The sequence below is a fragment of the Anguilla anguilla genome, chromosome 1 (genome assembly GCF_013347855.1).
Source record: "Anguilla anguilla isolate fAngAng1 chromosome 1, fAngAng1.pri, whole genome shotgun sequence".
Taxonomy (NCBI): domain Eukaryota; kingdom Metazoa; phylum Chordata; class Actinopteri; order Anguilliformes; family Anguillidae; genus Anguilla; species Anguilla anguilla.
Genome location: NC_049201.1, coordinates 33,798,478 through 33,819,813, shown reverse-complemented (window position 1 = coordinate 33,819,813; position 21,336 = coordinate 33,798,478). Strand labels below are relative to the sequence as shown.

The 21,336-nt window shown below is 38.8% G+C and overlaps 1 protein-coding gene across 4 annotated transcripts in view; it reads right to left on the bottom strand.

Moving 5' to 3' along the window:
* The window catches only part of orc3 (origin recognition complex, subunit 3), a 73,480-nt gene that overhangs the window by 3,169 nt on the left and 48,975 nt on the right, over positions 1-21,336 (bottom strand). For all 4 annotated transcript variants that reach the window (XM_035431130.1, XM_035431123.1, XM_035431148.1 and 1 more), the window contains 6 exons: positions 19,563-19,696; positions 19,110-19,216; positions 18,875-18,972; positions 9,151-9,292; positions 4,548-4,664; positions 3,740-3,819 (listed from right to left, as the gene is read on the bottom strand). In XM_035431130.1, coding sequence (XP_035287021.1) covers positions 3,740-3,819; positions 4,548-4,664; positions 9,151-9,292; positions 18,875-18,972; positions 19,110-19,216; positions 19,563-19,696 — 678 coding nt within the window. The remainder of the gene's footprint in view (positions 1-3,739; positions 3,820-4,547; positions 4,665-9,150; positions 9,293-18,874; positions 18,973-19,109; positions 19,217-19,562; positions 19,697-21,336) is intronic.

Below are 21,336 nucleotides of genomic sequence, written 5' to 3'. Positions count from 1 at the left end.
CTGCTACATTAGCAGAAGCGTGCCTGTTGGGCGTGCCTGCAAACAGACTGACCCAGACCGAATTAACTTCTCTCACCACCAAAATACCGCGAAGGTTACGTGCCAATTTACGTTTTATTACTATACATACCATTTTTATGATTGGATTAATTAGCAATTGTATTTGATGCAACTTTAGCTATATTTCCATTACTTTTCCAAAACTTTTCAAAAAACATTATTTTCCATAACTTATCCAGGGCCTGGAAATTGCATTTTAAATTTCAATGACTTTTCCAGGTTTTTCATGACCGTACGAACCCTGTTCCTGGTTATGGTTATACATTTTGTAGTACGTCGCTCTGGATAAGAGCGTCTGCCAAATGCCTGTAATGTATTGTTGCTACGGAATATTGCATTACAAGATAAACCCGACATTAGCCCTAAAATATGCCAATACAGCAGTGAAAACGCTGCTCACTGAATAACGAAATAAACGAGACAATTCTTTTTTTTAATTATACCACGTCATTCTACAGTCAATATCTGGGACTAAACATTGAATAAATATACAATCTTACCATTGGTTTTACGCGTAGAGATGTTCCTTTTGCGAATGAATGGTCATATATTGTCTTGGACAATCCGTTTGTGAAAAATACGCGCATCTGTCACGCCTGGGTCGGCTATCTTCATAAATAGCTGTGCGTAATACCACACTTGTTGCTTACGGCGTTGTCGCCCTTTTTAGTGCAATTTGGCTTGATTGACAACTCATTTATTCCGTAGGTGAGAGTATAAGCTTTCTAACGATGTATAACATGTCTGATTTTGCTTTAACGTTTTATAGGTCAGCGTAACCGAAAATTCTCTCATCTGCCAATGTCTAAATAAATAAAACGGTAGGCTGCTCTGCGGCCAGCACGCAGGTCGCGAGTTGGTATTTCGTCGTTCGTTTCGTTTTTTCTGTCGTCTTTATTATTTGAAATGCGTATTTATGTGTTATTATTCTATCTGTCTCTGAGGCGCTCTGGAATGTGCATTCTCTGCTAAGCTGAGCAATGGATTGGAATGTGTCTGACGTAGTGCTGCACCGTATACCGAAACTTCAGCACTTTCTCGGTACTTAAAAAAAAAAAAAAAGAAACGGTTTGGTAATAGAATATTCCGACGTTCGGCAGTTTTTAGTCAAATGTAAAAGCCAGGGAAAATTGTCTCCCGCATTACTGATTGAGAGGATGAAAAGTGTCATTTGTCAGAATCTACGCTAGAAGGCAGTAGCAACTAAGGTTGCCAAGTGAGGTGACTTGCGCTTGTGCACTCAGCTCCTTGATACAGCGCATGCTTTGACTCAGCTCACTTCAGTAGCAATAGGTGTTTGGAAATATTTTATTATAGATAGATGCTGTATTGTTATTAAAATACGCTGTTTTTAAATCTATTTAAAGGTGAAAGACCTGTTTTAAAGATTATTTAGTTTACAACTGTTTAATTTTTGAAATATATTTAACATATTTTTCTATTGTTCAGTGTTGTAACACTATAGGCCTATGCATATTAGTATGTTGAAGAGGCTTCAACTTAAAGGTTGTTAATAAACCATGAATTCGACAATGAAGTCAACCCTTGTGGACATTATCTATTAAGGTCATTTCAGTATTGTTAGGTACCGAGTATCGAATCAGCATGGTTTAAGTTTCAAGTATTATTTTAGTATTGAGTATCGTGATATTACACCTGGTATTAGTATCAAAGTCAAAATTTTGGTATCATGACAACACTAGTGTCATAGTAAAGGCCTTTACGGGAAGCGGCCAGGACACATCCATGGTGACACAACTAAGTCATCAGACAGCATGTCTTAGCACAAATTTGGCCATAAGTCATCAATATTTTATTACGTCAGACACATATTCCAATCCATTGTTCATCATGATATTCAGTAGATTTGTTGGGTGAAGGTATATGATCATGAAGACAAAGCCATATTAAAATCGCTCCATATGGGGCTCGATAGTGCCAATGCTTGGACCCCTCCCAACGCCGCTTGCAGCTTTAATTTCAGCTTTTATTTCTTTCATCACATTCCCAGTGAGTCAGAAGTTTACATACACTCAGTTAGTATTTGGTAGCATTGCCTTTAAATTGTTTAACTTGGGTCAAACGTTTCAGGTAGCCTTCCACAAGCTTCTCACAATAAGTTTCTGGAATTTTGGCCCATTCCCCCTGACAGAACTGGTGTAACTAAGCCAGGTTTGTGGGCCTCCTTGCTCGCACATGCTTTTTCAGTTCTGCCCACAAATTTTTGATTGGATTGAGGTCAGGACTTTGTGATGGCCACTCCAATACCTTGACTTTTTTTGTCCTTAAGCCATTTTGCCACAACTTTGGAAGTATGCTTTGGGTCATTATCCATTTGGAAGGCCCATTTGCAACCAAGCTTTAACTTCCTGGCTGATGTCTTGAGATGTTGCTTGAATATATCCACTAAATTTTCCTTCCTCATGATGCCATCTATTTTATGAAGTGCACCAGTCCCTCCTGCAGCAAAGCACCCCCACAGCATGATGCTGCCACCCCCGTGCTTCACGGTTGGGAGGGTGTTCTTCGGCTTGCAAGCCTCACCCTTTTTCCTCCAAACATAATGATGGTCATTATGGCCAAACAGTTCAATTTTTGTTTCATCAGACCAGAGGACATTTCTCCAAAAAGTAAGATCTTTGTCCCCATGTGCAGTTGCAAACTGTAGTCTGGCTTTTTTGTTTTTGAGTAGTGGCTTCTTCCTTGCTGAGCAGCCTTTCAGGTTATGTTGATATAGGATACTGTGGATATAGATACTTTCGTACCTGTTCCCTCCAGCATCTTCACAAGGTACTTTGCTGTTGTTCTGGGATGGCTTTGCACTTTTCGCACCAAAGCACGTTCATCTCTAGGAGACTGAACGCGTCTCCTTCCTGAGCAGTATGATGGCTGCGTGGTCCCATGGTGTTTATACTTGCGTACTATTTTTGTACAGACGAACGTGGCACCTTCAGGCATTTGGAAATTGCTCCCAAGGATGAACCATACTTGTGGAGGTCCACAATTTTCTTTCTGAGGTCTTGGCTGATTTCTTTTTGATTTTCCCATGATGTCAAGCAAACAGGCACTGAGTTTGAAGGTAGGCCTTAAAATACATCCACAGGTACACCTCCAATTGACTCAAATGTCAATTAGCCTATCAGAAGTTTTTGAAGCTATGACATCATTTTCTGGAATTTTCCAAGCTGTTTGAAGGCACAGTCAACTTAGTGTATGTAAACTTCTGACCCACTGGAATTGTGATATAGTGAATTAAAAGTGAAATAATCTGTCTGTAAACAATTGTTGTAAAAATGAGTTGTGTCATGCACAAAGTAGATGTTCTAACTGACTTGCCAACACTATAGTTCGCTGACATGAAATCTATGGAGTGGTTAAAAATGAGTTTTAATGACTTCAACCTAAGTGTATGTAAACTTCCGACTTCAACTGTATAACTCCCAGTTAGGGACAATTCACAGCACCTGATAACATCTAGCTAGTGTTGAAAGTTTAGCAAGAATGAAGCAAAATATTTGGCTCCCAGAAATTCAGATTGCTACTCACCAATCAGTGTAATTCAGTGTAATTCAAAGACCATGTTATTCCTAAAATCAATTAAATGCTAAAACAGAAAGCATCAAGTCAATGTTAACTCCGCCTATTTTACCAGTGCCGTTTGGCTCAAAGAAAAGGATACCGTCTAATTTCATCAAATTTTCCCTTTTCACTGGGGTCAGAGTCCTCCCCATCAGCAGCTGTGACCACCATGCAGTAAGCCTTGAAACACAGATGTAGAATACATAAGATGTAGTCAAATACCAATTCCGATTCAGTTTTTGGATTCTGAAGGTAGGTGATGGAATTATTCACACCCCCCCCCCACCCCCACCCCCCCTTGTCAAAGCACTTCAAAGTTCTTTTAAGGTCCAATTCCCTCAAATTCAAAAGCCCATGAAAGCAGTACAGTAGGATAAATCAACAAAGGAAAATAAAATGGCTTCAATATCCATTAAAATTACTACTGCCCAAGGAGAAGTTATTTTACCCAAAAGCTAGACACCAACCTATAATTTGGATTTCTGACCCAAACACAGAACACATCAGGCCAAGTTCGCAAATAATTTGGCCAGGTTTCATAATGGTGCTTCCTCATTTACACTTCATAGGTCACAATATAGCATAGGTGTAGATGTGTACAGTTCTTACATTTTTATTTAATTAGGCAACATTGCATAGCCTATTAATTTTGATTATTTCTGAAGACACTTTTACTCAATGAATGAAATTAAATGAATAATGTTATAAGTGATGCTCAATATCACTCTTGAATTCAGGCCTGATTAAAACTGTACAGGATACTGATCCAGGAATAATTCAAGGGTATCACTTTTATTCCTCATTTTTTAATGAAAAATTTAAATGTTATCCCATCGCAACATCTTCCATCAATCTGGGAGGACAATCACACACACTTAGTTTGCTTGTAGCGGTGGTCAAGTCCCTACCTCCAGCCAGTCATACAGGTTGATGAGCCGCCCACACTCCAGGTGTAGCTTGTACACAATGCAGATATCTGGGGCAGCACTGGAGATGGCACCCGTCTCGCTCCTCAGGGCCTCATTCTGTCCACAAAAATCCTTGCTATTAGTGCAACATTTATGACAGCTACAGTTTCACAGGAGGCTGAGGGCAGTTACAGAATAACGCAAGTTTTTATACCACTAGTCAAACTGCACATTCTGTTGAGTCTCTAAGTACAAATAAGTTAAAACAAACTATGCAGCGTACAAACTTAAACATTACACATACCTGCTAATTTTAACACAGAATTGCTTGGAGGGAAAAAAAAAAAAAAAACTGTAAATGTGATGTGCACAAGTTTCAGCACCCTTTTGTTGGTCTCAAAAGTAGACTGACAGCGAGTTCCTTCTAAGCAGCTGACTGAGGACTTGCAAATTAAGATAATTGAAGGCGGCCATCAGAAGGTATCTAAATGCTTCCTGCTTGAATTTTGCACAATCGAAAAAATCATTAAGACACAGAAGTTAAGGGTCAAGACAAGATTAGAAAGAATGAGAAAAATCTAACTGCTCACATGTGAACGCTACAACACTGTCCGTTTCATTAATTTGTTTTCACAAATAGCCCATTTTCTAAATTTCATTTTGATATATATTTTTATTGGTGGAACCATGCTATATTTAGCTTGCAGCTTATTACACCTGAACCTCCTAATGTTCTCCTTGTCCCTTATAGCGTATTCATGCAATAAAGTCAATGATGTATATTTATCAACAGCCTACACACATTACAATAAATGGTCTGCAATTTTTACCTTATTTGTGACGCCTATAAGGCCCATTTGTGTATTCTCGTACAGTGTTGCAGGCTTTGTTGGCAGCACTGCCAAATGTAATGCACAGGGCCGCAGATAGGGTGTGTAATCATTTTTAATTAGTTACAAAATATATTGGGGGGGGGGAACTCATAGTGACAGCCCTGGATAAGCATGCAATGGTCATTAACCTAATTAGTCACATTCATGAAAAGAATAGACAAAAAGATAAATAACTTCAGGAAAACGTGACGTTGCAAAAGTCCCAAAAAACCTAAACAATAAACAATGAGGGATTAGTGAGCGGGAGAGAGACAAATGGGAGTCCTTATCTCTTACTGACAATAGGCTGATATTATTTAGCCACAACCACCAAAGATACATTTGGAGAAAAAGTTTTTGAAAAACCAAACACCTTGCCAGTCATTGGATCTATTTTTCTTTGGGCTACACAGCAGACAATGGCGCATGAAATATAATGGGCGTAGAAGCATTGAGATATATAACAACTGAAGACAGCTTCCGCTTACCGGTTCAATGGAGGCAGCCTTGCTTAACTATAGAGCTTCAAGCAACTGGGAACCTCAACAAGAAGGATCACGAACACAGAGCAATGATGTGGACCACTGAGCACCGCGGTGACGCACTCTCAGATTTGAGAACCAGAGCTTCCGAGATATCTGACAATTGCATCTAGTGACCTATCTACAAGATTATATGGTAGACAAGTGACCCCTTGTGGCATTTCTAATGAGCTTTTAAATGGACTGCAAGGTAAAATAAGGCAGTTGATGTTTAATTGACTGCTTCGTATTTAATTTTATTAATCGTAAGACCAAATATTGACTTTGACTTGAGTTTGTTTGTTGATTCCACCAATTTACTGTAGACTGACCCCTTAACAAACTTGGTGATTTAATTGATAATTGTAGGTTACGTGAGGGGTTCTAGCTCGCAGTACCACAGAATACTGAACATTTCAACTAAATCCAGTCATTTTAGTCCCAAACACGTACTAACTACGAGAAACCTCGCTACAGTGTCCAGTGTTTACTTAGAACTTCTCCAGAAGAATTATAATTGTTGTCCATTTTGCCATCGCATACATTGCAAAAGTATTGTGTACAAAATAATAGAAAACAAGCCCACCCATAAGCTTCTTGGACCAGTACTGGCCAAGCAGTCCTTCGATATTGTCAATGGTACCCATGATGACTCAACATGAAAAGTATAACTACTGCCCATTACACTGCCAGCGGCAAGCTATTACAGTGATGAATGAGAAGCATTTTAGATAATGAAATTACAATTCTAACGGTTTATTGGTTGTACAGCTTACATAAAAGGATCCACGTTGTTGCTCCAGCGCAAACAAACCATAACTCTTTCCGTGCGCATAAAGAAAATGTTGCGTATGAGTCTCAACTTTGTGTGACTTGGACAGATGAGCGTCTGTCATTTCAAAGTCGCTTTAGTTTATTTGGCGCTGAAAAAAGAAAAGAAATAGGCTGGTTGCAGCATTTGGTTTAACTGGAGGCATACAATGTGTAAGCCTACACAGGTGTAGTTACTGCTTCACTGTCAATACTGCTATTTGTTAATTGCAATATAAAAATAAAGTAAAAGTAGAACAATAAATAAAAGTGCATCACCAGAGCTCCAACACTGACGTTCTTAAATTAAGACAGACCTGCCAACCTTGGGAAAATACTGAGTACCACAATAGTCAGTGTAACGCTTAGTTCACATGCTTTCGCACCACTTCGCTTTGCACATGACAGTCTGCAAAAGACAGACACACACACACACACATAAGCCTTACTTCATAATTCTAGTTTTGACAGTAGAAGTGATCAGGCAAAATTGTATAATTTGACCTGATTCTAAAATATCACTTGCACTGGGCTATATTATGATATACTTGCAAGTCAAAAGTACACCTGCTTAAAACCATTTTTTTCATGATTAATATTTCATTATATGATATGTGTGCTTATACAAACTGATAAGCATAAGTGAACTGCATTCAATTATTTAATAACAATGTAAATAATTTATTTTGTATATTGTAACATATGTTTTCATTTTCAAGTATTTACAGAAACGTATGTTGTAATGTAAAATAACAGTGTGTGCGCGATTCAAAGTTATAACAGGGAGACTCCGTGGCGTTTGAGTTACTGCAACTAAATTACTCCATCAGTTATTCACACCGTAGCAGTCTCGTAACGAGGCTAAATCGTATGCGAGCTACTACTACGGCCAACTATATACAGAAATGTATCTCATTATGATATACCCCTTGAAATGCATCATCACGTAAAGTTACCGGACATGTTTTAACATTTTATATGTTAACATTACGGTCACATTTTTGTGCTTGATGCAGCAATGCAGCATTACGCCTCGGTGGATAATAAAGTACCGCTGCGTATCACTGGATGTTGAGTGGGTCAGGGAGGGGTTACAGAACCACAAGCACAAGGTCGCATCTGGTCCAATCCGAGGGATGTAGTTTAAATACCGAATAAATGTACGGTATTGTTTTTTTTTTTTTTTTTGTTTTTTTTGCATAGTTTCAGCTGGCATTCCGTACCTGCATATTTTGACCAAGAATTGCGTGGTTGGTACACAAAATGCATGCAGGTTGGCAGGTCCGTTAAGATAAGCACATTATATTCACATATAGTCAGTTCTCCTCACCTGCCTGTGGGCGAGTAATAAAATATGTTTCACATGCATCACAAAATTGTGCACATTTTATCAACAGTATTTAAAACAGTGGATACATGTACTCTTCGTTCTCCATACATACACTTGGAGAATATTCATGGCAAAGATCACGCATATGCAGTTTACACAGGTTAAATAGCTGTAATAGTTTCTGTTCAAATAAAATGTTATGCTCAAACAAATGCATGCAGTTACATTGTCCAATTAACTATATTTATTTAATGATTAATCAACAAAGGAGCCATCAGTTTTTGAATAAAACATTACTGCATGCACAAGAGGTGTCCAGACACTTTGGGTCATATAGTGTACTTAGAACTGGTTCCCTCTCCCTCCCATTTGAGCAGTTGAGCACAAGAAGTAGGTCAGAAGGCACAGCATGTAAAAACCAAGTGGTTTGTTTCTGAACCAATATTGGTGTGTGTGGCAAGTCACCATTACGAATAGGTTTTGTGCACAGAAGCTCACAATAAGGGTACCGTTTGACCAACATACAACTTAGAATGGATAAATAAAGAATATGTGGTGTATGGGGTTCCAGAGGGTACCACCCTTGATTTAAAAAAATTAGCTTCTGGACGCGGAATACGGCTGGGAAAAAGATGTGCACAATGTTTCAATTTGGAGACGCATGGTGCCATTTAGAGAGGTTTTGGAGACAATTGGGCACATCCTTGTGAAAACACAAATTTTACTGCTTTATTCAATGTATTGCAAACTGTCTTCCAGGTGTTGTAGACAGCTTGTTGTAGGTTTTCAGAATATGTGCACTATGTGCTTACTGAATGAGACTCCCATATGACCAGACGATTAAGTCATTTTGATACATGGGTGCTCTTCATTTCAAACATTGAATCATCTCTGTCCAGTATATAGTTTTTGAGATAATGGGGTTTATTTAAGAGAATGGAAAACAGGTGGAAACTCCCATGGATTTCTAACCGTTAAAATTTACAGAAATGTCATGTTTAAGTTTGTTCCCTGCAAATGTTGTGCCAAGGTGTGACCAGGGGTGCAAAAACCTTGCCATACCGCTGTACCTGAAGGTAGTAGTAAGGGTGAGCAAGGGCTGTCTGGATGGAGGTTCGGGGTGTGGCGTTGAGGTGGTGCCGCAGGGTTCCAGAGGAGGTGCAGTAGCAAACCTCATACAGGGGCTGGGATTCGGGTCTGGTCAAATGCATCCTGAGGAAAAGAAAATACCAACAGTCTCAGACATCCAATTCACCATTTGGCCGTTCTCAGCCATAGGAAGCTTCAAAGCGCTCGGTCAGCATAGGCAGGAGATGAGACAAAGCTGGAACTGAGAGGGCAGCCACTTGGTGTGAATGTGTCTGTGTGTGTGCGTGTGTCTCCTCTCTTTCACTAGATAAAATATGCAGCTTTCTTTTGGGAGTCAGTTTTGGGCAACCTAGGAAGAAATTTGTAACTGTTAGTCAGAAGCGGCTATCGGAGTACTGCATCTAGGTTTGACATTCTACATTCTCATCTCTGGTCTTTTAGAATATCCTGCCGTCTTTTGGTTTTTGAATTTTGTGCCTGGATTGCTTTGGGAAAAACAAGCTGTGGTTTGGAATCTTCTTTCATTCACTTCTTGAATCTTGTAAGCTCATTGGGAGGGGGGGGTGCATTGTTTTGTTTTTTAAATATCTTGGTACGTACTGGTGTTCATGATGACGTCTATCTTAACAGGTGCTCCAGGACCTGTAGAATTTTTCATATTTAAAAAAAAAAAAAAAGACCGCCCGCCATATTTCTTTTTTTTGAAGCAAAAAATTTATACCATTTACAATACTAACCTAGATTATTTTATTCATAATTTAGGTTGAAATACAGTGCCACAAAAACAATCATAGCAAAAATGAGTTTGTCTAAATTGTGCATTGCTGCAAATCAAAACATAATAGTATATTTTACTACAAATCAAATGTTTTGACTCATGAAACTCACATTTGCATCATCCTTAAGAGGGAAATATTATCTTTTCATCAGTATAGGGGACTGCGTTTGTGATTGGCCATTTTCATTTTTTATTGGCCATATAGTAGATTTTAAGCTTATAATTAATCACTATCAATCGATTAATGGGTGTAAATTTGCATCCCTAGTCTACACAGGTAGAGCTAACTACCAAGCTAGCTATGTATCTAGCAAATGGGATTTTGATAGCTAATTCACAACTGCTAGCTAGCTAATTAGGTAGCTACTAGCTACCATCATAGTTCACAGGCTAGAAAGTTAGCTACCTAGTGTAATTCACAACTGCAGCCTTCTTAGCTACCAGCTACCTTTATAGTTTGCAGGTTAGCAAGGTAGTTTGCAAAGCTATTAAATGAACTCGCATAACTCCAACCAATGTTATGCAGGCACCAGTCATTCGTTCATTTTGACCAGCACTTGGAAAAAATGAGTTTCACTCCACTAGTCAAAATGAAGTAAAATTACTCAAATGCATTCACTTCTGATACGGTAAATATTAGCAATTTATGATATTGAAATAGGTAATTAGATATAAAATAATTTAATAACTGCCGCTAGCTTTTCAGCTGATGTGTTTGTGGTGTTAATAATAATATACTGTAGGTAGGGTTCGACCTATCGTTGAATGTGAGGGAGCGCTGTCCCCCTCGTTAACCAAAATTGCAAAAGCCTTCCCATAAGTAAATGGGAGGGCTTTTGCAATTGAAGAAAAGCACTGATTCCACAAAATGGGAACGTTCTTTCCTGAACAAAGCAGCTGCACTAATGGTCACTGGTACATCGGCAGCATAGAGTAGAAGGTGGGGGTTATGTAGAAAATGTTACATGGATTTGCTAATCGTATATCGGTCCAGAATGCATTCTGAGGGAACAACATTGAGTTAATTATCTATTTGCTAGTTACATCAATGTGAATGTGGTTACAATGAACGAGCGGTGCTTAAACAAGCAGTGCTTAACTTGTTGGTGCAATCCCCTAGTGGCTATTACACCGGCATCATGAAATTGTTTAACTCAGACTTTCAGTGCTCCTGCAACCAAATTATGAGTTCAAAACACAAACTCTGTGTTCTAGATTTATTAGTAGATGATTCCACCCGTGTCGTGCCTGTCCTCCATTTAACAAGCACCCCTTCCCTGCAGTCTCATCTGCAACTACCCCCCCAACCAAAATACACTGGACAGTAGTGTCTATCTGGGCATTCATAAAAAACATTCTTTCAAAAATTTGTATTCAGTCATAACAACAATATAAAGCCAACAATAGTCATGTTTCCATAAATGTATTTTGATGCGCATTTTGCTATTTATGGAAACAGCAAAATGCGCAAGTACCTCAAATTCGCAAAAAAGTTTTTATGCTCGCTTGAAGTGGTGTTTGCCTTTTTCGAAAAAGAGTTAATGCGCAAAATGAGAAATGGAAACAGTTTTTTCGAATAAGTTCTGACGTAGCAAACATTTAAGTCACATGACTGATCAGCTGTTTCCGTTGTCGGCGTCTTCCCGGATATTCGAAGATATTCTCTTCGTCTCCGGACAGCATGAAACATGGCAAATACTAGCTGAAATTAAAAAGAACAATTACAACTTGCCCAGCTGAAAGTAATTCCTGAAGACCTCTTTCCATTTTTCGCTATAGTTTTTCGCTCGTAGACTTGTTTTGTTTCCGGTTTGCAACCTCTTCTTCTACTCTATTTATTACAGCCATACAACGTAGCCTATACCACCAACTTCGGACGTAACTATGCTTTGCGTAGCCTGGTTCATTCGCTCCAAACCAGTTAATGGAAACACTCTTAATTCACATTTTCTTTTTTTTTTCTTTTTTGCGATATTTCTAAAGTTCGCTTAAAATTTGCTTGACAATTTAATAGAAACGTGGCTAATAGCCGAAGGTATGCCAGTACAGCTGTTAAAAACGCTGCTCATTGAACACTAAAATTCAAAAATTATACTGCATTACACATTCAGTCTGTGGTAGCAGTAAAAGACAATACACCCGGCGAATATATCGATGAGTTTCATTATTTCTTGGAAAATATTATTATTCTAGACCTAGCTGATATACTGTTGTCTGTACTAAGTCAGGAGAACGACAGAATTGATTCTGTGTCTAGTGAATACAGATTTAATCGTCCATATGCAAGTGTTACTGCTGAAAATATTTCGGTTATATACATTGTTTTTGAAATTGAGTGTCTTTAACCCCTTAGCGCACATGCCAATCCTTGCCCATTTAGGGGGTACCCTATTTAAAGCTTTATAACTCCAGATGTGAACACCACAGAGACTTGAAAAATGGCTTAAGTGAAGCAAGACATTTGTACAATTTACAATACTAACGCAGATTAGTTTATATTCATAATTTTGGAAGAAATAAAGTGCCACAAATGCAACTGCCTAGACAAAAAAAAAAAAAATTAGTTTGCAATGAAATACTGAGAGATTGCATATATAGAGCAGGTTAAACTATACATGTGCTGGATCAAAAACTTTTTGACCACAAGTTCATAAAATGAACTTGCTGTAAATGCATTGCTGTAAATCACAACACATTCATGTATTTCACTACAAATCAACTGTTTTGACTCAAGAAACTCAATGTTGCATCATTTTCAAGTGGGAATTACAAGCTTTCCATCAGTACAGTGGTCTAAAATATCTAGGGGTCCAGAAACATATCCAAAATCTCTCCAAAAATGAATAAAATGCTTTTTGTCCATTATAAAGCATATAAATGAGCCCCTTATGAAGGTTTAAGATGAAACATTGCTATCAGATTAAAAAATAATGCAAAAATATTGTCACACAATGCGGTACAGTACCTAAATGTGTAATAATTAACTTGTGTGTATTTCTATACTCTGTACTCTCGTATGTTTTCTTGTATGGGGATGGGACAACATGAAAACAATTTTCAACTGTCCACCACGTTTTGGCAATGTCCAACTCTCACGTCATCACTGTTGCATGTTTCACAAAAACTATTATATTACTAACTAACGCTTACATTACAGTGTGAAATATCCACATATATTAGCACTAACCTATTTAAAGACACTCAATTTCAAAAATAACGTATATAACCAAAGTATTTTGAGCAGTAATACTTACATAGCAATGATGAAATCATATCTGTGTTCAGTCGATGGAGACAGACACAGTAAATCAATGATACTGTTCTATTCGCTTCTGTTTTGCTCCAGAAAACGAAGTCAGCTAGGTCTATCAGCAAACATATGCCTTAGCGATGCCCAGAAGTCCTCAATAATAATAGTATTTTCCAAGAAATTACGAAAAATCATTGACCACGTTTCGCGAGGTGCAGCATCTTTTACTGCTACCACAGAGTGAATGCGTAAGTGAATGCGATAAGAAAATTATACTCTCACCTACTGAATAAATGAACTGTCAATCAAGCCAGACTGTACTAAAAAGGGCGACAACGCCGTAAACAACGTGTGGTATTACACACAGCTATTTTGGAAGGTACCCAGGCATCACAAATGCGCGTATATTACACAAACGGATTTCCCAAGACAATATATGACCACACAGTCTCAAAAGGTAAAACAAATGGTAAGGTTGTATATTTATTCAATATTTAGTCCCAGATATTGACTGTAGAATGACATGGTATTATTTTTAAAAACTTTTTCTTGTTTATTTCGTTATTCAGTGAGCAGCGTTTTCACTGCTGTATTGGCATATTTTAGGGATATTGTCAGGTTTATCTTGTTGCTATGACGAAATACGATTTTTTAGTGGTGAAAGAATATTTTTATGAATACCAAGATAGACAATATCGTCCATTATGTCATGGATGGGGGGTGTAGTTGCAGATGAGACTGCAGGGAGGGGGTGTGTGTTAAATGAACGACCAGAGCGACAATGGTGGCGCTATGAAACTCCGTATTTGGCAGAGTTGTCGTGTATCGTCTACTAATGAAACTAAAACAGCGCGTTTTATTCATTTTTGGAAAGATTTTGGATGTTTTCTAAATATTTTTAGACCCTGATGCAAAAGTGAGTTTCTCGAGTCAAGGAAACTTCATTTGTAGCAAAACCCATCAAAAATCGTATTCCGTCTAAGATATGCCAATACAGCAGTGAAAACGCTGCTCACTGAATAATGAAATAAACGAGACAAAGTTTTCAAAAATGATACCATGTCATTCTACAGTCAATATCTGGGACTAAATATTGAATAAATACATAACCTTACCATTGGTTTTACGCGTAGAGATGTCCTTTTTGAGACTGAGTGGTCATATATTGTCTTGGACAATCCGTTTTTTAAATATACGCGCATTTGTGATGCCTGGGTATCTTCCAAAATAGCTGTGTATAATACCACACGTGTCGTTTACGGCGTTGTTGCCCTTTTTAGTAGTCTGGCTTGATTGACAATTCATTTATTCAGTAGATGAGAGTATAACCTTTCTAACGATGTATAACATGTCTAATTTTGCTTTTGGAATAACGTTTTATAGGTCACCGAAAATTTTCTTATCGCATTCACTTATTCACTCACTCTGTGGTAGCAGTAAAATATGCTGCACCTAACGAAAAGGTTAACGATTTTTCGTAATTTCTTGGAAAATACTATTATTATTGAGGACTTCTGGGCACCTATCTGACATCGTTTTCTGGAGCAAAACAGAAGCGGAGTGAATTGTATCGTTGATTTACTGTCTCTTCCTCCATCTACTGAACAGAGATAACATTTCATCATTGATACGTAAGTATTACTGCTCAAAATGTTTCGGTTATACACGTAATTTTTGAAATAGAGTGTCTTTAAATAGGTTGTGGTATTATATAATGTGGATACTTCACACTGTAATGTAAGCATTAGTTAGTAGTGTAATAGTTTTTGTGATGCATGCAACAGTGATGGTCAGTGGAGGATATGCTAAAACCAAAAACCAAAAACAGACCAAAATACACAGAATCCTCGTCCATATCGTCAGCCAACGAAACATAACATAAAAAAACAAAACAGAATGGGGAGCGACGACAACAACTGGCACATATTTATTACACACACAACGGGACGCCTTCAACTGATCCACCGCGTCACTTGCTATCGTCACTAGTTTTTCTTAGATACTTCCTAGTCCTGGTTTTAGCAGCCCGACGGAAACAGAAACCGTAACCGTTCCCACGAGTCCTGAGCAGCGCGGAATGGCACGGAGCGGCCCTGGTAACGGTTCGGCCCTACAGTGGGAAAGCGCCTCGTTACAGGAGTCCCATAGGGATCTGTACTGGGGCCTCTGCTGTTCTCTATATACACTAAATCTCTCGGGCCAGTTATTAATTCGCACAGCTTCTCATCACCGTTATGAAGATGATACGCAACTCTTCTCTTTCCCAACCTCTGCCGTACAGGTCATTTTCCTCTCAATACATTTACATTTTCCTCTCCCTGGACTCGCCACCCTTCTCGAAGTCTGTGGGAGTTCAGGTTAAAAGGGGAAGCTGGTCGCCCTTTCTGTTCCAAAACACGCAACCGAATCCTCCGCTAGTCGCTTGCTTCTTGGGACTTGCTCTGCAGGATGCGTAGGTCGTGCGTGGCTCTCCTAGTTCTTCAACCAGCGGTGATTAGCGGTAATCATAGGAGCGCCTCATTCCTCCCGCAGCCAGTAGCCGAGGATATCCGTGCCTAACTCCGTTGCAGGCCTTGCGAACTCTTCCTGGCATGTGGACTCACATGAGAGGGAGACGGAAGAAGGGTAGCGAGTCCAGGGAGAGGAAAATGGAACAGAGAGTGCGAAACAACAGCAACCTCCGTTTTATTGCAGGCTGCACATTTCGAATGTACAGCAAGCCAATACTCTTCCAAGGATGAGTAGCTACTGTTGCAATACAGTAGCTAATGGAAATCTAAATAAACAAACAAACTAACAGGAAAGCTGCAGTAGGGGGTGTGGTTAAGTGAGTCACTCTGAGGTGGACATATGGGATTTTGAGTTCAGTGTCTTTTGTAGGCTATGGTACCTACATGCATTTATAAGTCACCACTAGTGTTGCAAAGGGTCGGAATATTTCCGGTAAATTTCTGGTAAACTTCCGGAAATTTTGGAAGGGAAGTTAAGCTCGGGAATTTTGCACAATTTCAATATTAAAATCTTACCTTTTAATAGTGAACTTATTTGGGCGGGAATACACATAAAAAAGCAATACTAGGTCTTATGGCATGTTTTGGTTGAAAGGATTCCCATTTAATTGGATTGTAACCATGCACTGCATTCAGCAGCGCACTCTTCCATCACATGTACTGATAATTTGCCAGCATCCCTTTAAAGGTGCAGTGTGCAGAATTTAGTGGCATCTAGCGGAATGGACTTGGCAGAAATGGAATATAATATTCATAAGTATGTTTTAGTTAGTGTATAATCCCATGAAAATAAGAATTGTTGTGTTTTCGTTACCTTAGAATGAGCCCTTTATATCTACATAGGGAGCGGGTCCTCTTCCACGGAGGCCGCCATGTTGCACCGCCATGTTTCTACAGTAGCCCAGAACGGACAAACGGCTCTAGAGGGGGCACATTTGCCGGGGTTCCTTCCAAAATAGCTGTGCGTAATACCACACGTTGTTTACAACGTCGCCATTTTTAATACAGTCTGGCTTGATTGACAATCCATTTATTCAGTAGGTGAGAGTATAAGCTTTCTAATGATGTATAACATGTTTAATTTTGCTTTTGGAATAGCGTTTCATTGGTCAGCGTAATAAAAGGTTTGTTAACATCGCATTCACTTCCGCATTCACTCTGTGGTAGCAGTAAAATACGCTGCACCTAACGAAATGTTAATTTTTCGTAATTTCTTGGAAATACGATTATTATTGAGGACTTCTGGGCATAGCTATGCCATATGTTTGCTGATAGACCTAGCTGACGTCGTTTTCTGGTGTGAGACAGAAGCGGATAGAAATATATCATTGATTTACTCGGTCTCTGTCGATTGAAAACAGATAAGATTTCATCATTGCTATGTAAGTATTAGGCCTACTGTTCAAAATATTTCGGTTATAAACGTAATTTTTGAAATTGAGTGTCTTTAAATAGGTTAGTGGTATTTTATAATGAGCATATTTCACACTGTAATGTAAGCGTTAGTTAGTAGTGTAATAGTTTGTGATGCATCATCTCTTTCTATGATTTACCACGCAAAGCAGCTAACGTTAGCAATAAAACGCTACCACAATGCAGAACAAATAACAATCATAATCGCTCTCTTACTTGTAAGCTATGACCTATAGTTTTACAGACTAAATAACTAAATACAATTTATACATCTATCAAGGAACCTCATCACTTGACACTTGGCTACTCGATGCTGTCGTAGATGATGACATCATTTTTGGAACTTACAGGCCACCGTAGCTTCATCTACATCATTGGAAAGGGAGGGGTGAGGGGAGGTGAGGGGGGGTATTCAGTTGGTTGCAATCTGCAACCTCACCGCTAGATGCCACTAAATTCTACACACTGCACCTTTGAATAGGAATTCAGTAAAATTACAACCCTCTGCATGCACAGTGCATTCTCCCATTACATGTGCAGCCCACATTACTGCCAACACTACCGCACTGTCTGAGCCAAAGGACTACATGCTTTCAGGTTTGATTATATTCAAGTTTTGATTATATTACTGGAATTAATATATTTTATATTTTTTATGATATTTCAGTTAAACGGCAGATAGTAGCCTAATGCAAAGTACACAGTGTACACCTTGTTAACACCTGCTAGCTATCTGTTACCATGTGATGCAGCTTGATTGAGCATGCTAAGTGAGGAGTTTTAATTCATCTATTCCCATTCGTCCTTTATTGTAAAACATTTATTTTATAAATGAGTTGTTCACTTAAACCCTAAGGCATATTCTGAATTGTTATTTTGTTATTTTTTGTTTTTGTCATGGAAAAAGGGGTCGTAACAAATATTTTTTGTTGACAAAATTAACGACGTCTGATAGGTAGGATATTTTTATCGCTGTGAAGCAGCCTGGAGCCGTTGGATAAATATTGGTAATTTTGGACAAGCAATTAGTTTCTCTTCAAAACTTTCCGTCTTTGGTCACGTAGTGTGCTGCCGACGTCACTTGGCACTACTCATGGTATACTGTTCGTCACTAGAACCGCGGGGTCAACTGACCCCGTGCGCAGTAAAATGGGATGTATTTTGTTAATGTTTATTCCACATGTCTGTCATTCCTTGACTTTTCCTAAAAACTTGCGCTTCAACTATCTATGTAAATAGAATTCTAAAACAACACTTGGAAGACTGTTTTTAGGGGTTTTTTTTAGGTGTTAAGAGAAAAGCCTTTTTTTTGGAGGGGGGTCATAGAGAATGTTTGCAATTATGTCTGCTTATGATATAGTAAAAGGTTTGTTTCTATCTGCATATGACATGGTAAATGCAGCCTGAGCAAATAGGGCTATATTTCCATTTTATTCCCGTTATTTCCCGTTAATTCCCATAAATTCCTGTTAATTCCCATAAATTCCCGTTAATTCCCATGGAAAGTTTCCATCCTTGAATATTCCCGGAATTTTGCAACCCTAGTCACCACTCACAGAAGTTCAAAAACTTAAGGCCGTTTCCATTAAACAGTTTTCCTCACAATGATTGCAAGAGGTGACATCCATGTCAAATGCAGACATACTGCACAGATATGTACAGGCACTGACATGCTCGCATTTGTAACAAAAATGGCAAATCACATAAATATACACTGATATGTTATAGGAAAAGCTTGGCTGCATTTCACCTACTTGACAAGGCTGTCAATATATTCAATGGTTTCATTTCTGAGCAGCTCAAATGGGCTTCTTTTCTTTGTCTTACGACACTCCTTCATCTGCAGCAGAGTCTGGAAGGAAAGGGAACTTCAGTGTGGTGAAGAATGCACAAGTATTTATTTTCCAGTCACAGGTCACATACTTTATGAATCTCCACTGAATCTAGACCTACTGCACCTGTAGTCAATAATAATGTTGGAAAATCTACCTTCTGAAGCTGGAACAAGTCAGTCTTCTTCTGTAAGCCATTTTCAGAAAAGCACTCATTTTCCCTGCCCTCCACATGACCACCTAGAGCAGAAGGATCCGTGAACGCTGTAATCACGGAAGACAAACTTCATTAATAGGAGGCAAAACCCATGGAAAATATGTAGTCGAACATTCCATACACCTATACAACCTTAGTAGGGCTAATTAACTGGCACGTAGTAGGAAAAATCACACTACCTTGAAAAAAGCTCCAAAAAGTCATGCACGTTGTGACGTTTTGTTTTATTTAACAAAAATGATACTTTCATAAATTGGTCTCCCCAAGTAGAAAAACTTGGCAGTCCGTCGTACTGGGTTTAAGGGTTGTCAGAGGTATGTTAAATGTTGGAGTGGGGAACACTGCAGCAGAGCAGGCCATTTTAAAAAAACCTTTTTTTTCCTTTTAGCTTACCATCCAGTTGCTGAAGTCTGTCTTTGAGATCCTGCAGATGTTTCAGGGCATCCCTTAGTTCCTTGGTCTTTCCAGATTTAAGGGTTTCAACACAATTTTGCAAAACTGTGAGAAGTTCATCCTTAGCCAGTATCCTAGGAGTAAGTAATGTTTTGCATTTTAAAACAAACGTATGTCTACAACATTGTTCAAAATGTAAACATATTTGCTTAAACTTCCCTTCCATTAGGTTAAATAATAACAGGTAAATCCAACAATAGTTTTTACTTTTTTTTTGTTGTTGTTGCCATTTTCTCCCCAATTTTTTAGTCGTTATACCAATTCCCCGTGTGTATCACGGTCCTGGCCGATGCACTATCCTCTGTCGGTCTGGGGAGGGTGTAGACTACCACATGCCTCCTCCGATACATGTGGAGTCGCCAGATGCTTCTTTTCACCTGACAGCGAGGAGTTTCACTGGGTGAGTGTAACGCGTGCGGATAAATAATATCAAAGTTTTTGCATTCTACAAAAAAACTTGAAAAAAGTCCTGATTGACTACTGATTCTTACAGCCTTGGTATGCTGGGCACATTTCAACGACAACAAAACAAATTAAAATAAATAATATCGAAGTTCTTGCATTCCACAAAAAAACTTGTATTCAAGTCCTGATTGGCTACTGAATCTTACAACAAGTCTTGGAATGCTGGGAACATTTAAATAGGAATGGGAATCGAGAACCAGTTCCAAGTTGTCCTATTCATTGGAATCGTATGCCTCCGAGTTTATCGATATCGCTTATCGAAGCCAGCATGTTTTTACGACAGCTGCCCATTGCAAAGCAAGACGTAACGCCTTGGGGGAGGCACGCACGCAGGCAGCCTCTCTCAGGTGTGTTTTGCGCATGTTCCGTAATTTACATAGCAACTATACGCTCACAGTGGCCTTTTGAGACTGAGCGGCCATATATTGCCTTGAACAGTCTGTTTGTGTAACATACGCGCATTTGTGATGCCTGGGTAACTTCCAAAATAGCTGTATGTAATACCGCAAGTTGTTTGCGGCATTGTCGCCCTTTTTAGTACAGTCTGGCTCAATTGACAATTCATCTATTCAGTAGGTGAAACTATAAGCTTTCTAATGATGTATATGTCTAATACTGCTTTTGGAATAGCGTTTTATAGGTCAGCCTAACCTAAAAATTTCTTATCGCATTCACTTACGAATTCACTCTGTGGTAGCAGTAAAAGACGCTGTACCTAACGAAACGTTGTCAACGGTCTTTCGTAATTTCTTGGAAAATACTATTATTATTAAAGGAGTACCATGGTGATTTTCACACTTTCTCGGTTTTATGTGCTATTTGCACAAGAGGCATTGAAGAAACACAATGAGTGAAGTATTAAATATGTCCGTTCTGTATTTCTGGAGAAATATGCGTTTTAAATTTATCGTCCTATTTTCAACCGGTTGGGAAAGTTGTCAACTTGATGCGTCACGAACACAGTAACCACTCCCCTTTCCACGCCCCGTAAACCCATGGATAACTCGAGACCCATAGTTTGTGCCGCTGGCTTACGGGCAAGACAATGCAAATATTTGACTAACGTTAGGTTCACTTAAATTAGAGTGCCTTTTAAGGACTATTAGATTACTTCTGGTTATATTAATTTAGCTAGCTAGCTAGCTAACGGTAGCTAGCTAGCTAGCTAACGGTAGCTAGCTAGGTAGTTTGCTTTCATAAGGCAATGTTATCAATAGCATTAGCTAGCTAGTTTGCTTTTATGAGGACG